At 41.2% G+C, this 17,589-nt stretch overlaps 1 protein-coding gene across 1 annotated transcript in view; it reads right to left on the reverse strand.

Moving 5' to 3' along the window:
- Positions 1 to 16,682, reverse strand: part of galnt9 (polypeptide N-acetylgalactosaminyltransferase 9) — an 84,426-nt gene extending 67,744 nt beyond the window's left edge. The window contains exons 1-2 of the mRNA XM_023393857.2: positions 15,627 to 16,682; positions 5,116 to 5,296 (exon numbers count right to left, since the gene is read on the reverse strand). Coding sequence (XP_023249625.1) covers positions 5,116 to 5,296; positions 15,627 to 15,867 — 422 coding nt within the window. The 5' untranslated portion in view covers positions 15,868 to 16,682. The remainder of the gene's footprint in view (positions 1 to 5,115; positions 5,297 to 15,626) is intronic.
- Between the last annotated feature and the right edge of the window lie 907 nt (positions 16,683 to 17,589).

The following is a 17,589-nucleotide window of genomic DNA, read 5'->3' on the forward strand; positions in this document are numbered from 1 at the left end:
ACCCCCCCCCCCCCCCCCCAATCCAGGAGATAAACTCTGGCACTGGAAAGAGCAACAATTTGCAGCAGGAGCTCCTGCACCGCAGAGACCTTACGATCCCATTCTGCAGTATCAGACGCTTAAGGGATGAGGTAAGCCTGTTCAGCCTCCCTTTCTGGTTATCACCCTCCCACAGGCAGACAAACACAAGACGACGGGTCCTTGGGGAAGCAGAGCATTCAATATAGTTTTGGGTTTAACAACTATTTTGACAAAATATAAATCAAATCCTCTGCAAAGTGACAATAGAGATTGAGGTGAGATTAGAAATAACTGAATAAGAGTCCTCTGCAGGAGGGGAGCTGGAGGGTGAAAAGCAGGTTTGATGCTTTGAATTGGATTTTCTTTTCATTTATGAGTGACACAAGTTACATTTAAAACCGTTTTGTTTGTGTCATGGACATTGTGATTTCAGCATCTTGTTTGCCTTTGTTGTTTTTCTCTCTCCACAGCACAATGAACTGTTATCGTACCTAAACCTCCCAAGGACAGTGAGGGCAGGCTCAGAGTCACTGTATTGTAAGGCCTGCTTAAGTCCCTTGGTATCTCAGTTAAGAATATCACTTGCAGAAGTGAAGGGCAGAGGAGAGAAATACAGACCAGCTGGCAGTGAATGGGGATTACAGATTTTTGTGTGGGAGCCAATTGTGGCAATAATTATTATGAGTTGGTTTTGCTGCAGACAGGCAGGTCTGAAAGGGGGAGACTTGTGAATGTGCAGATCATTCAGTCATGGCAATGGACTTATGCTTCCCTATAGTCATCAGAGTCCTCTCTGCTCAATGACTCCTGTTCAATTAAAAGCCCATTGGACAGAAAGTGTCTGGTTTTTGCATTTAACCTCACTTCAGCAGTGCTGCAGTCACCTTTCGCCCACAGGACATAATTACAGAATCAGAAATATGTGATCGTCTTTCATATTGTATGAGGCTGGGAACTGCAGCTGACTGCAGCAGGTAGATGTGCGCAAGAACATTTTCATATCCTCAACCTCTCTGACTTTTTTCTGTGAGGTATGAGTGTCCCAATCAGATTTACCAAACTCTTTTAACTGGCGTGTTTCAGTCAGATGAATGCACCTGTTCATGAGGAGAAGCACATTTATGGGATTTCATCATTAGCATAACAACACCCCATAAATTTAGGCTACTCTGTTTACGAACAAATTACATTCACAAAAATATTATAAGAGTAAAAAAAAAAAAAAGGGGGGGGGCAGAGAACATTATATCCTATAACCTGGGATGCTGCACTATCAGGTGCAACAAAATAATAATACAAAGACTTGCAGAAAAATCCTAAGGCAGTTGATGGAGTGAGAGAGATTTGCTATCTACAGAAATGTAGACGTTTCTGTGATAAAATATGCCAATAAAAACAGATGGTGGTGGTGATGATATATTGAATATTATTTTGTAATTAGTTTGTCTTTATGTCTGTCTATATTTCATTTCAGTTCATTTTGATACCATATTTAAACAATTCAAACCAAGGTATTATAATTCTTAAGTCATATGAGTGTTTGCTCCCCTGTAGAGACAGTCACACGTCTGTCCATGAATTGTACGACAGGTCTGGACACTCGAGAATTTTGTTCCTCCTAAGAGAAAACTTTACGTACCGAAAAAAAATTGGTGGATGCCACAAGGTTTCACTTAAGAACAAATCTGTGTAAGTGATGCTTCTGGCATGGTGCTTTCAGTTCATTTGGTCCTGACTGAAGAAAAAAAGAATACATTGTTATCTTTAAGTTCTGGTCAGGTTCGGCTTTTTACAGACAATCCATGAGCTGTAATCAGCTGATCACCCAAACTAATACGTTTTAGTTTTAGAAATGCATCACTTGTGCTACGTTTACACCTGTTGTCCATACTACTGCGGAGTTTTGAGCCCTGCACCACTTGGAAGCTGAAACATCTTTTCAGCTGTGCTTGGTCCGGTTGCTTAGTCAACGCAAGAGTATGACAGACAGCTTTCAGAGAAGCCCACTGGGCGAACACAGCGGAGTTTGTGTAAACCAAACCAAACAGGTGAGCTGTGAAAGCACCCTAGAAGTCCTGACTAGTGCCACAGCAGTGCTGGCAGTTACAGTATTGTGCTGGCTGTAAACATATCCATTTTCTGTCTTTGAACAATCCTTTCACTTCCTAAGAGCAGTGCTTTGATGTCCTCCTGTTCTTAAAAGTGTTGCTTCAATGGCGTAAACAGAAGCAAGCAAACAAAACTACACTCTTTGCATTGTATTTATTTCCAGAGCTTCACAACAAATGTACCAAGTCTTTATCATACGGTGTACCTACTAGGTATCTGTCGGAGATTCATGCTTTACCTTGTTTGACATGTTTTGTTTGCATTTGGAGATGTGTGCTTGTTTATATGAGCACGAAACATGTATTTATCAGAATTTGACAAATAATACCCAGAGACACCGGGCCTTTAAGACCAGAAAGAACCACCTCAGTAAAACGCCAACACTCACTTCCCTTTTGTCTTGCATCACATTTTTTGTTGAATGTGTCGATTGAAAAAAAGGAGTTTCCTGAAACCCTTCCATTCCAGAGGCACTCTCAGCCTATTTCATTAATTAGCATGCTCCTTTTTAGCTGCCCTCCTCCTCCCCGTTCCACTCTTGTCTAATTTTTCTGGGCGTGAAAAAGAGCTCGGAACAAAGCAGATTGGATGAAATGAATTGTTATCCCCGCTAAAGCCCTCAGAAACCTCTCTTGGCCGTTGACAGAAGAGAGGAGGAAGGATTAAGTGGAGTTAGACAATAAGACAGATGAAGAAGATGAAAAGTATCAAGCAAGTATCAAGGAAGTAAAGAGGGAGACTCTCGAGGGACCATCACAACCTGCGAGGCGAGAGTCATGTGACAGACACAGACAGCGAAGCAGAGTGTGTGCCACTTTTTGGTAGCCTTGTCTAGTCGTGTTTTAAGAATGTTGTAAGTGGTGAAACCCATAACACAGCTGTCCTTGAAAAAACAGTAAAACGCTCCACAGCAAAGGGAAAAACACTGTAAGGCTTCTCAATGAACCTGCCATGTGTCTTTCTCCTTTCACTTCTATTTGAATGCAGCAGTACCTTCCCAGTGAGAATAAATGTAATCAATTAATGAACTAATAATGACTCGTAGCAGGCCAACCTACCTCATTTCACATGTGTGACCTTAGTTACTGTTAATACATTTTGCATTATTTTAATTACTTAAGTTTCCCTACTGACTTATGTTGCTTATTAAACTACACACTACAGTGCGGTAAGTTAAACATTTCAGTAAGACTAATTAAACTATCATTTTGACTTTTGCGGAACTGAGTTGTATTACAGAATACAATAATTAACTATTATTTCTATTTATATGTGTAACATATAAGTTGCTTAGTCATGTCCCCTTGTCTAAGAGTAATTTTGTTTCCTGCCATTGTTTCACAGGTGAAACAGTTGTGAGTCTAAGTTGGTGAAGTTGGACAGTAACGTGTGAAACAGTAGAGTGGAGTCTGCTGTGGCCCCTGACAGAGAGAGGTTGGGTGTGTACTGTTTTGCCATGTTGGTGTTGATTAAAGAAGACTATTCAAAGAGAAACTGTTGATTGTACCAAAAATCAGGGTAACACAGAAAAAAATAATCATCATTTTTGAAAATCACATTTCAGGATCCTTCAGTATTAAACATTTTACAGCTACAGTCCCAGAATCGTCTCTGTTCTGAGTGACCGGAGACATATTAGATAATGAAGAGGGCAGCTCAATGTGATTGTAGTAAAAAGACAACAATCAAATTAATTCCTGAAATATATCCCTGTAGCATTTAAAGCATTTAACATTTCATATATGCTAGCAGATTAGCTTGCCAGCAGTGGTGCTAACATGCTATCCTTACTGGTCACATGACTCACTACCTGCAGGAGGCACAGAGGCGTATCAATATCTGAGAAGTGGAGGGAATGTTGACAACTTTGCATATCTCACATGGATGCACATTTCATCAGGAATGCTCGCTCACAAAAGCTGCTCTACTGAACACCAGTGTGGTCACAAACAATTTCTCCAAAGTCACCAGACAGTGAAAATGCTGATGTTAACAACATTACGCCGCTCATTGTAAAATGAATGACAGAACATGACAGAAATGTTTTTGGCATAAAATAAACGAATTCGCAGTGCTACAGTGCATTGCTCTCTGACTCGAGTCCATTGGGGTTTCAGCAAGTTTACTACTTGCCATGTGCCACTGGGAAACTGAGAGCAGCCAGTGCAAAATGAGTGTCATAAAGAACTAGGTGTACAGGAATGTCCCCCGCTGGCAGACATTACATTTACAAGGGTGACATTTGCATTTTCAAGTTCAATATGGAAACCAGCATGAGGTAGTTTTTGATCCATGTGACATTCCATACATCCCATCACCTTCCTACTTGACAACATACAGCACCTTAAATTAAAATTTAATTAAAGTGGAAAGCACATTTGGTTACTATGTTGCATCAGTTTTAAAAGGTCCATCCACCAACCTGTTCCTGACATCTGCAGAACAAGTCTCACTAAGTGCATACTGACAGCTCTTTTAGGATTACAACCACAACCACACCACTACTGCATTTAGAAATAAATATTTCCCCTTAAGGGAATTAAGTCCAAGAGTTGGTGAGCTGTGGGAATGAATCTGTGCAGACTTCATTAATTAGCAAAAGTATTTAAAAAGCATGACTGTGCAGTGCACTTTTGACCTGATCTGAGTTTGTAGGAAGTTCTTGTAAATTCCGTTAATCCTCAACGCCACGATATAACAGCACATCTGATCATTTCTGACACAGCTTTTATGGAAACTATGCTTCTAGTTTTCCCACAGAAAATGTTCTGGAGATTCACTAAAATACCAACAGATAGAAGAATGCAAGTGTCCTGCTGTACATTGTGTGCTTTCATGAAAATAGAACCAATCAACTGCTGCAGGGATTAAACTGGCTCTCTAACATTATAAAACCCTGCCAGGGGGAAAGAAAGAGGTGTAGAGCTGTAGGTGGAAGGAGAATGTACATGACAAAAAATAAGAAGAAACAGGAGGTGGACATACTTTTTAGGCCTGTAGTCAGGGATGCTCCTGTCCAGGGAGATGCGGTCACTGAGTTGAGCGTTGTAGCCATACTCCTCATACTTCCCCTCAGCATCACGACTGTCCTCACCAAGAGTGGCAGCAGCTCCCCCCTGGCCAAGGCCTCCGGGTCCCTCCACCAGCCCCATGGGCTTCGCCAAACCTGCCAAGAAAATGACAGAACAGAAAGACAATCATACGGATGTACATGGCCATGTCTAGAGGCAGACACATTCGCACAGGGAACAGGTAGAGACAGGTGAGAAGAGAGGCCATGCAGAGGGGCAGCTGATTGACATTCTGTAGCAGTGTGAGGAGACTGGTGTATGGCAGCTCAGACACCCAGCGGGGCTCATCCATAGGGCATCATTACACTGTCTGTCAATGAAAAAGCTGCAAAACACCCACATGGACACAGACGTCACACAGATAAGCGGAGCAGAGCAGAAGCAAGAAGACACAGTGGTACAAGAGCCAACAACAGAGACCAGAGAGATAGTGCACAGCTGTAATTCACATCCAGAATAGCAGGCCTGAAACAGTCAGTTGGTAATCAGGCTTGAAAGAAAAACACTCTAAAATCCACAGTGAGAGGGATTATGATTATACCTGATTTTTTGATGCATTTTGTTTGGGATATCTACACTTTGCGGATGACAAAAATAAGTCCTGGATTGTCATTTCAATAATGCACAATAGCGTGAAGTCCTCAAATCAGATGACTGTGTTAAAAGGTAGATTGCAATCATTTTAGGCAGTGTATTGGGAGTGACACTCGGGCAGTAAGTCTTTCATTGTCAAAATCCTCTTGATTTATTGTGAACACTTTTTTTCAGCTGAATAAACAGAATGAAAAAAACAACATTCTGCTTCAGTCTGCATCCACTTACCAGGTTTCAGCTGCATTAGTCTTTAATGATCAAACAAGTTTATCTTTCTAAGATATGCCACTTATCTTACAGTAACGGTGCATTCACAACTATAGTATTGCTAATTGGCAAGCTAATTTTAGGGAGTTATAAAGTAGGGTGAAGTGAAGGAAGTACAGTAAGGTGCTGCAGTGCCCCCACCATGAGGTGCCTAACGTTTTGTATATTATATTATATAATTGCAAGTTTGTTTTCTGTCAAATTACACGCCATCTCTCCACCCTGGTCTGTCACCTGCAATATCTGTTTTTAATTATTGCTAGCTGCATGAGTTTTCTAGATGGTTTACTGTAATATTCTTTGTAGTATTTTTGTTTCTCTGTTTCAAAATACTAATGTTCAAACACAGTTTCAGCCAACAGTGGCACTATATATATAGTCAATAGTAAATACTGTATACACCTGATCCCTATGAATTTCCATAGGATTTTTTCAACCCACATATTGGGAATTGGGGTAATAATACAAAGTTTTATTTTCTCAAAATATAATAATAGGCAAATCAATAATTTGTAAAGGGGGAAAGCAACAAGATTTTACCTGCAAAATCACTGAAAGTATTTATGTCACAAATTACTAGAAAAAAAAAAAAAAAACGAACCACCTATGCATATAAGGGTACATTTATTTCTGTATTATCCAGAGACAGAATGATAAACTCAAGTAGATTTGATTTGAAACGTGATTTCAATTGAATCAGTTCTGGCAAAAATGCTTACAAAGCACCACTGCTGTGTAGTTTAAGTTAATTTGGTTTAGTGGATTTAAGACTCACTAATGTTTACAGAAACCTTTAGTCCAACAAAGAGCCACCAGATGTTACACTGAGCCCCTAATGACTCTGAATGTCTAATTATAGAAGCATTATAGAAGCAGTGTAGTACCACCATGACCATGAAGAGGGTGTTCAAACTGTGCTTGTTACATGCAGGTCGTTTTATCCCACAAAGAATCCATGAAGAGCAGCCAGAATGCCTGTCTGTGTGCTTAGTGCTTTATGAGAGCTGGTCCTTGGTCAGCCCCATCATGTTAGGGTTCTTTGGTCTAACATAACTAAATTCAGCACAGGATTTAATGTGTCGGACTTCAAATACCCCTCTGCTCTCATTAAAATGACTTGTGACTTTGATTTAACAGGCCATCAGTTTGGTACCGTGACAGAGACACTTTCAAAAAGGTGAAGGAGAAAAATGGGTGCAAAGTCAAAAATGAAAAGGTCTGAAATAAAATTTTTTAAAAAACCCTGTTCACTGATTCAGACTTCTAAGCGACTATGCAAAAATATTGTGGTGGGAAAGGGGGCGAAAAGAAGAAAAAAAGACTTTCCCTCTGTTTTTTAATGTTTAGTTTCACCTCTCCCTTGACTTGGGAAAAAATTAAATACCATCCTCCCTAATTTCTCATATCAACCCTGATTTCAATGTTAATGAAAGATTAATTTCAAATAGCCCAAATCACACATTGAGAGTGGAATTTGTAATTTCCAAAATGATGCTAAACATTAATGGTGTGCTTTGTTTACTGAGCTTTCCAGCTCTAAATTAAATAGTTACTTTATAACCACTGTTAATAAATAAACAATGGGACACAAGTGGCAGCACTGTGGCTGCTGAGGGCCTTCAGCCCCATAATGTTTTCAACTTAAAACCGAGTTGTGCTGAAAAAGCTTTATATTACAGGTGAACTCTATATGAAACTGTAGTTGTGCTGTGGTGATACAGAGTATAGAGAAGGCTGTACTCTACTGCTGGCTAAAGAAAAGTGAGAAATAATGTTCAATCTCTACTAATTATAAAGATCCATATAACTGTTGTCCACTGTAGGTGGTAAAACAAACCTTCATAATCAATGGTGGACACAAAAGGTGTTTCTGACGTTACTATTTTGACATTTTTGATAACTGTTCAGTAACCGGGGCATAGAAAAATCGAAGATACTATATTCAGCAAGTAGAATAAATACATGACCCTGCTGCTGCTTCTCTGACCACCCCCACCCGAATGACTCTAGTACAGTCTCTCAAAGTCTAAGTTGTCAGCTTCCTTTGTATAAGTCCCTGCCAGCCTTGAGCCTAGTTTGACTATTTAAACTTCCATGAAACTGCAGGATAATGTCAGATGATTGTTATTCGAGCCAAGCTTTCAGTGTGGCCTCCACAGAAAAATCGAGCTGCGTCTGTTCACCATATCAACAGATGGACACACAGACAGTAAGTAAACAGCGCATACCAATGAAGAGCTCAGCTCTCAGCTTCACCCCTCCAGGAACTGCGGCGTAATCACCATATTTGGATGGCCTCAAATCCTCGGGTGCTACTGAAGATTTGTAATTGGAGCTGAATGGTTTCAAACTGGCTTCTCCCACGAGAGGGATTTAGCATGCCCTGCACCAGCCAGTGTGGTGGCATTTTGACAAGTATGGGTGGGGTTCACGTCATGGACTAGCCATCTGGCATAGTGGCGCGTGTCACACAATAACACAGATACCCTCCAGAGCTGGAGACTCGGGTCTGGAGGGCCTCTCTGTCTCTCCATGATTCTTGGAAGCAGGATTATGCCTGCCAGCTTTGTTTTCTGGTTACTGTGTTATTTTCCCATTTCCCACCGCCTTGCACTTCCTCTGTCTGATTGAAGGAAATTCCATTATGGGATGAGTAGCAATGGATACTCCCAGAAAAAGGCCTGAAAATCTGATCCACAGCTGTCTGTCAACCTAAGTTCAAAGATTCTAGAAAAGCAATTTCATGTTGAATAGTCTGTATTTCTGAAATTAAAACAGTGCTGCAGCAAACTGATGCTGTTTATAGCCGTTAACTGTAAAGACCTTTTGCTGATTTTATGCAGCTGCTGATAAAAAAACCTGTTGATAATGCCTGGCTGGCAATTTGAGGTAGTTAAATTGCTCTGTCTAGGTCGCATTCATCTTTAATGTTTTCTCCATTTCATCTCCACTTGTGAAATTTGTTTGAAAGAAAGCCGAAAGTCATACAAACAAAAAATTTAATATGCATTAATATATCAATAGCAGGACCCAAATGCTCCAACATTTTTCATCCAAGAAAGGTGCATACAAGCAAAAATAGAGGCTCTTAATACATTTCTTTAAAAGAAGAATTGGGCCATGTAGATCTGTGGGTAGAGAACTGCACAAACTCTAGAAGGATAAAGAGCACTATTCCAATGTCGAATGCACAAGTTAAAAATGTATGTACACATGACCGCGTGAAGCACTTTGTATAGAAGCATCCAGCAAGCTGGCTGTTATGTTCTGGTCAAAAAAAGATGACTATACAACACTAAAAGCCCACACCGCTTGCTGTAGTGCTGCAACCAAAACAAATGCAAAGACACAATTAATGTTGGTTTATAGACTAAAACAAATATCATCTGTCGTATTTCTACGTGCTTCCTGTGAAGTATCCCTCCGTTCACGGTTTCCAATGTGGGTTAACACAAAAAACACAAACAGCACAGCAACACTTTCATCATCATCTCACTACAAAGCAATTACAACCCAACATCTGCTTCCTCCACTCAGGCTTCATTCCCATCCAAAACCTCAGCTGGATGTGGATCCTTGCAACGCAAGGTGCCAATTTAAATTTCATTGTGTCCGAGTATACATCTGTCTCTGTGCTCGCTCCTCACAATCTATTTGTCCAAATCCCTCTGACATGACAAATTAAACCCATAACAGCTCTAAATTATACAGCAGGCCACAGAATGTGCCTGATTTGGCCTTTATAAGACAGAGCCTCAAATTCAAAGATGACCCCCTTTTTTAATGAATGATTTAAGAGCAAGAGTGGATTTATGCGTGTCCAAAGTGATGCAGCGGAGTACTAAATATTGATGGTGAGGGGAGGGTTGGGGGATTCAGAGATCTCTTCAAGAAGAGGAAAATAACTCGTTCTAGAGAGGTTTAAAGCGTTCAAAGACCAAAACAAATCTATGAAATATTGAGAACTGGGAGAAGAGCTGCAGTAATTCTAGCACTGCCACTCATAACAGCAGCAGGCATGTCAGGAGGATAACAACTCTGATTCAGAAATTGGTAGCACTAGACCCCTAAATTATCTCTAAACAATGGAATGTTGTCTTTTTGAAAAAATTTAAGTCATACAAGAGCTCAGTTGACAATGCAAGAACACCAAATATAGAGCATCATAGGCATAAACTGCACAAAGTGCAGAGGCAGGGAATTCAATTTTTACCAGTTGTCAAGCTTTATACAGTTTTTTTTCTATGGGGTTCAGAGGCAGGATGTTAAAATGAACCCATTAAACACCCTGTTGATAGTCTCAGTACAATTTTCCCTTCCTGTTTGTAAAACAGCTCACCCTTTGACTCTTTGACTAACTTACTGGATTACTGGACCACCACACCAAGATCACACTCGTGAATAGAAAGCATCTTCAGTCTAATATTTGTAATTAATGGGGTGAAAAACAAAGCTTTTAACTGTATTTGACTGTATAGGATATCATCATTAAATGATGGTAATGTAATCCCTGCGTGACTCGAGGCCAGCAGTGTGAATAAAACAAATGCTCACTCCATCTGAGATTGTCATTTTTGTCAGTGGCTGAGTGCTGATCGTCAGGTGAGACGCTGAATTCAATATCTTCATTCCTAAAGGCTGAGCAGAATTAATTTTTATCTGTTTTGTCGAACAGAGCCTAATCTACATATCATTATTGGAATATATTTTATTTCATCAGGCTTCACCATGCTGTGATGTGGTGTCCCTGCCGCCGCCACTACCGCCGCCACCATCACACACTGCACAACAACAACAACATGCAGGCACACTGCGATGTGCATCACCAAGATACAGTCAAAGCATCAAGTGTGTGTCAGTGTGCAAGAGAGAGAGTGTGGCATTTCTCATTTCTCATCAAGTCTTTGCCCCACCAGGCTTAGCATATAAACAGCGATGGTTTCTTCGCCATAATTGGGCATTACAGATAAGAAGCATATCTGGTGCTGCAGCTGGGCCTGAGAGGCTGCCATCCCATCAGCACCTACGCACTGGGAGAAGGCCGGGAGTGACATGCATGGCTGATGACAAGAGCCTCAGCGGGACCGTGAGCTGTGGGACAACAGCCCATCTCGAACAATGACACATCCAGCTGTGGTCAGACGGGTGAACTGAACAACAGCACATTCACTTGCTCATCCGTTTTTTTAGGAAGGTTCTTTTTGGAGCATTTGCTGATAAAATCTACTGGCGACAGTTGTCATTTATTCTAGCAAAATCGAGTGTTATCAGCCAGGAAAAAAATCAGCCTGCTCTTGTCTACCTGTCTGAAATCAAGAACCCACTGTGTCAATACTGATACAGTAGTAATCTCCCGCCATTATGCACTGTACCGAGCATGAAGAGAAAGCCTGACAGACATTGCAACAATAATGGAGGGCGTCAGGATTTAGCAAGCAGTGAATTTATTCTTTGATCGTGTTTTCTCTGCACTAATTGAATATGAATACATTATGACGCATATCTACAGCTTAGTTCAAAATGAACATATCAGTATTGACCTGCAAAATCCTCATCAGTCAAACTCTTATGTTAAAAATATGCATTTCTATCTCTTCCGACATAATGGTAGCCACTCGTATATATATATATATATAATGTTCATACACACCAGTCAGACTCACAGGGATTCGGCAGGTAAGTATAGGGGTATTTGGCGGGTCTAATGCAGTACTTAAGGTCAAAATGCTGCTTCATAAGCTGGTTAACAAGCTTAAAACCTCTCATCTGATTACCCAAAGACAGTGGCATCAACAGCACAGCAGTGCTGCTGATAACTCTCCGGTTGCTTATTTCTGAGCAGAATGGGCTGCTGATAAAGCTTGAACGTTGTTTTCTTGTTGGGAGTCCAGTGACAATCCATCAGACAAATAAAAGACAAATTCTCCCACTTGTTTACGTCCTTCAGATCTAATTGGACCTTGCTTTAGCTCCCATGGCATGCCATTGGTAGGCAATAAACAACAGAAGGAATGGGCAATTACTTCATATCGCTGCCGGACATGGTGATAGTTATTGTCGCAGAGAGACCTTTTTTCACTATGGTTATTCCCAGTGGCCGTTGAATACAATTTGTGGTCTGTGCACGATTTAGAAAAAGGGGCAGTGACCTGGGATATGAGGATATGATTAAGGATGCCATTAAAGAGCTCAAGACAAATCATGGAGGGATTGTGACAGCCAGCGAACGTTTCCAGCCTGTGTGCTCTCCTGGGTACTCATTGCCTCTGTCAAAGAAAAATTACGCAACTGCAACTGATTCCTTTTAACGTTCCAAACTTAAATTGCATAGAAAGAGATTCATGCCTGTAGTTATTGTTTGTGAATTTGTGTAATTTCAAATTCTCTGTCATATTCCAACACCGAATGCAGCATCTTCATCATAATATATTCCTAAACAGCTTTGTAGGCTTCTACTCTCTCGTGCCCCTGTGTTACCCGGAAGGCAAGAAACTGTGCCAGCTTTGCACTTAGTTTGTGGAGCTGTAGCTTATTCCTCTCCTCAGCCCACAAGCCACTGTTACTCTCTCCACTTGTGAAAGACCTGAAAATTGTGTCCCAGCAACTTGCACTTACTGACGCTGCAGAGAGTAGTCACTGTTGAGAATAATTTATAAAGCTGATATGGTGTTTGCTACCAAACAACAACTGACGCGATAAGCTCTGACATTTTCAACTGTGTATGTTAAGCCTCAGAAGAGGTGCATGCCTTCCAGCCGAATATATGATAAAAATATATGAATTACACTTTAGCGACACACTTTTGTAAATTCATGTTTTAAAGTCCATCCATTCAAAATGTACATTTTCAGCTGGGACAACCTCACTGTATCATCTCACAAATGGCAGTTTAGTAATCGTAGATTTCCTCTTTCACTCCTACAAGAATTTTGTAGACACAGTGTGTTTCTGTCCCACAGCAGTAATACTGTATGGGGTTGAATGACTTAGTTGCATTGTCTCTGTATAAAGCTGAGTGACTGAAAGGATGCATTGTACTTTTTGAGAGGCAATGCCTGCTGGCTGGATGCCGGATGCCAAGCATAACTCAAAGTGACAGAGTGACCCTTACATAGCTGCTGAAGCTCGGGCATAATAACAAGATCATGCAGCAAAAAATCCAGAGTCGCGCTGTTTTGGGGCCGCATGAAGCTGTGAAACGTCCTTAACTACTGACTGCTGGGAAAACAGTCAAATAGACTGTCAAGTCACTGCTTCCGAGTCTTTCTAACTTTACAGGAATTTGAAATGAGATACTCTGTCTTCCGCTGTGAAATGTATTTTCTACTTTTGTTTTGTGTGTGCTTGAATTCCAAGTTGCAGCAGCTTTCGAGGGGGAAAACTGTCGTCAAGTTAAAGGAGTATAAAAGGTATTTGTGACCTCTACTGGTGACCAGCATCCAAATACAACAACACCAGCAGAAAAGACCTCCTCCTGCACCGCCCCCCATCCCTCACAGTCCCCCTTCATCCGAAGCTACAGTAGCCTGCAATTTACACGGATGATAAAGTCACCATTCCCCTGGAGAGAACAGTAAGCTAGTAAATAGAAATTGACTTTACTGATAAATTACAAATCAATCTGCAACACTTTACAAAGCAGCAACATTTCACCATGATATATAATGAAACAACAATGCTGCTTTCTCATTATCTGGCCTGAGAGCAAGATGGTTGAGCTTTCGTAGAGCAGTGTGAGGGATTGGGTATTTTGATTTGAAATGTGGTTTTATTCTATTAGGATCTGTCTGTGTTGTAATGTAGTTAAGTATTTCTGCTGTAATCTATACACATACACCATAGCCGACATTGCCTTGAAGTTAGTCACCAAAGCAGCCACGACAGTATGAGAAAAAATAAAATACTTGTGATGCCACTTAGCCTTGACATCCTGCGAGCAAGAAAAACTACTCCTAATTCCCGAAATGTGTATCTTTGATTACAACGAGGAGTCAATGAAAATCAATCCAGTCAGCAGTGGATTACTATCTTATATTACATAAATTGATTATCACTCAAATATTTTTGGATTTGGGTCACTTACAAGAAAGACAATGTTATTGGACCTTTAAATCTTTAAACCTTTTAGTAGACAGATATTAGACAAAAATACTGGACAGGACTAGTTCTTCGTAAAGAGCTGTTGTGAAATTATTTACATGTATTGTCATTCGAGCTGAAAAGTCTACAGAAATGTAGCCATTTTCATAATCGATTGCTGGTTCACAAATGTGAGGATCTGCTGATTTTCCTCATCATGTATAATACCAAATGATATACTGTTTGGTTTTGGGCTCTGGGAAATTGTGACAGGCATTTTTCACAATTAACTGAGAAAATAAGCAGATTGATCGATAATTAAAATAATCATATGTTGCATCCCTAATTGTCATGCATTTAAACATCAGATTAAAGCCCACTGACTCACCACTAATGTGGCCTGCTAATACAAAGATTGTATTGCCTATATTTATGTGTAAACAGCATGGAAGCATGGAGCTTGATGTGATTTTAAAATGAATTCTGAGGATGTGAAAGGTTTGTTTACATCACTGACGTTATTTAACAGTAATGGAATTAATGCCTTTATTTTCCTAATGGTGAATTATAACCATGGAATATTTCATGTTGCTCTTTCCATTTCAGTGTTTTCAAACATCTATTTGAATAAATGGCCGATTGTATCTTTAACAGCAGCTGTGGTTATGTGGATTTCCCACAGGAGAATATGACCATGAGTAAGACAGAGTCATACTGAATGTAACTTGGTTTTAAAGATTTCTGCTCTGCTGAGAAGACCAAAAATCTGCCCCACAGATTAATGGCCATGTAATGAAATATAAGTCTGTCATTCCATTATGGAGCCATTACATTAGACTCTCCTCCAAAACTCAGACAGCTTGTTAAATCTGATATGTTTCACCAGTGGTGCCTTCAGTGAAATGACAGGAGCAGCTGCTGAGATAGAGACTTCCTGTAAGACTTCCTGTAAGTGAGATTCTATACAGAACTAACACATATCAATACGTAAAGCATAAGTTTATGTGAAGTTTACAACAAGTCAATTATGGGTTAAGGGCGTCACAGTCTGATAGGCTGTTAAAGTAACAGCCCAGTAAAGTCTGAAACCACATAAGTATTGCACTCTAATACATCACCCTGCTTCATTTGCTTCTTAACAAGCAGGGTTAGTGCATTAGAGGCTGCAGACCACTCACCAGCACATCATACATTGTTTCATGTGCAAAAGGAAGCTGGGTTTTCCAAGAAATTAGGCTACACCTTGACAGGAAAAATATGCATGAGTCATGCTTTGTGTGGACAGAAAAGTCAGCTGAGTGAATCTGATGCACATTTTGGATTTTTCATGCCATAACAAAGTAGTCTACATTCCCAAAGAGCTGATTTTTTATTAATAATTTCTTTGCAGTGTTCATTTTTCTTTATGTTGATGATGACTTCAATACCAGCAAGTCATAGATTTTCTCCAGTGTTCATTATTTAGTGTTTGAAGCCGTATCCTACCGTTTAACTGATTGTAGACCACATCCTCCAGCCTCTCCAGCCTCTGGAGAATAGATTGCCTGTCCACCAAGTTAGAAACTTTGCCATTCCTTGCTCGCAGCCTCTGGTCAGAAATACGCCCTAATTGGATGAGCTCCTCGGATCGGTCCTGGATCCTGCAGTACACCGAGAACAGGATAATCCCCACAAACACTAAAATGTTGACGGTCAGCAAAGTTTTGATTTTGCGTGCCACAGCCATGAAAGAGAATATTGTCTGGCTGACTCAGTCAAGCCCAGCAGCTGTCCATGTGTGGTGGCCTGCTTTGTCACCTTACAGTGTCTTGCAGAGGGGCGGATTTTCTGCTCGGTGGAGAGAAGGTCAACTCGTGGAAAACAGAGGAGCCGACCGTTCAGCACCGCGGACAGCTCAGGAGGCTGCGCTCACTCCGTAGCGGGGCATCGCACTCGGCACATGAAAGTTCAAGGTGGGAAAGGTTGCTGGCGGCCAATGCGCTCGGCTCCACTTTATAAACCGATGCGTTTACGGGGCTTTCACTGGCCGAGAAACAGCTGCACACGCTCTGCCGCCCGTTGAGCTACATATTACAAGCGAGAAATGACGCCACGCGAGGCATTCATCCTCTTGAATAGCCTACGGCAGTTGCAAAACATCTCTCCTCCGCAACGTGATAAGTCGCCAGTTCCTCAGCCCCAATATGTCTCGTCCATCTTACAGGAGACACACCGCAATAACCACTCGTGTCGAAGCATCCTACTCATATCACTGCTTTGCTGTGGCATCTCTTTTCTCAAAGGCGTCGTGGTCACTCGATCCGTCCCGCTCTGCAAACATGAACCAGAGGAGCTTACGTCCAGAGAATATGTGCATGCTTCAAAAACAAGGCGGCGTTTCTCCCCCTCTCTCTCTCTCTTTCTCTCTCTCTCTCTCTCTCTCTCGATCTGTGTTTGTGTTCCGTCAGTCCATTGTTGTTTCCCTTACCGCCGGTGCAGGGCAGGAGGAGTTGAGAGCAGATGCTGTCAAACGATGCCGATGCTCGGTGTCGGTGGGGGAGATGTGGCCGGGCTCTGGCATGCTGTCTCTCCTCCCACCCTCTCCGCTTACGGGAGGAAGAGCCGCCGCTGCGTCCTGACGTTTAGAGGCACAATCATGAATATTCAGGAGCTGGGCTCGCAGGATAAAACACACAGCTCGACCATGAAAGCAGTAAATACTTCCACTTGGTGTAACAAGCCTTCTCCGCGTATCAGTTAGTGAACTGTGAAAATGTGGTAACAGATTTCTGCTATCTGATCCGTAACGAGGAGGTTAACACTTTCCATCTCACCTCTGATGCCACTGCCAGGGGCAACTTAAAGCTTTAGCGCTTAACATCCACGCTGTATAGATGTTGTATGTTTTCGTTTGCATGTTATGTAACTGCCCCTGTACGCATGCATGGTAAACCTCAGGAGTGGAGTCATCATGTCACGAATCACATGCTTGGCCAGAGTTTCAACTGCATCAAGTTTGAGCGAAAAAACATCATCCTGCGCCGAATAAATACGCTATTTTTAATCAGCTACTGGGAGAAGAGGTGGCATTCACTTTATATCTCTATTTTAACCACCTTCAGAACAGAAGATCAACTTTTATCAACAGAAAATTTGCCTCATATTGCAGCCCACACTGTTGACTGATCTCTGTGAAGTGCAATGCAGAAACCCAAGAACTAATAAAGATCTTTAAGGACATACAGATAACAGACATACAGTAAAGACTGTAACCATCAGCAGCTAGTATAAATCAGTTCCTCATCATAACTCAAAATACAACCTCCCTCCTGCTACCAAATCACGTACAAAGAGATTCAGTCTCACTGTACTTTTACTTGATTAAGCAAACCCAGACGTGGCACAGGCTGCCCAGAGCACTTTGATCCCACTTCACACCCACCAGAGGATCTCAAATTTATACTCCTCA

This window comes from Seriola lalandi, unplaced genomic scaffold (assembly GCF_002814215.2).
Source record: "Seriola lalandi dorsalis isolate HSWRI2012SDOR001 ecotype SW California unplaced genomic scaffold, Sedor1 jcf7180002054945, whole genome shotgun sequence".
NCBI lineage: Eukaryota > Metazoa > Chordata > Actinopteri > Carangiformes > Carangidae > Seriola > Seriola lalandi.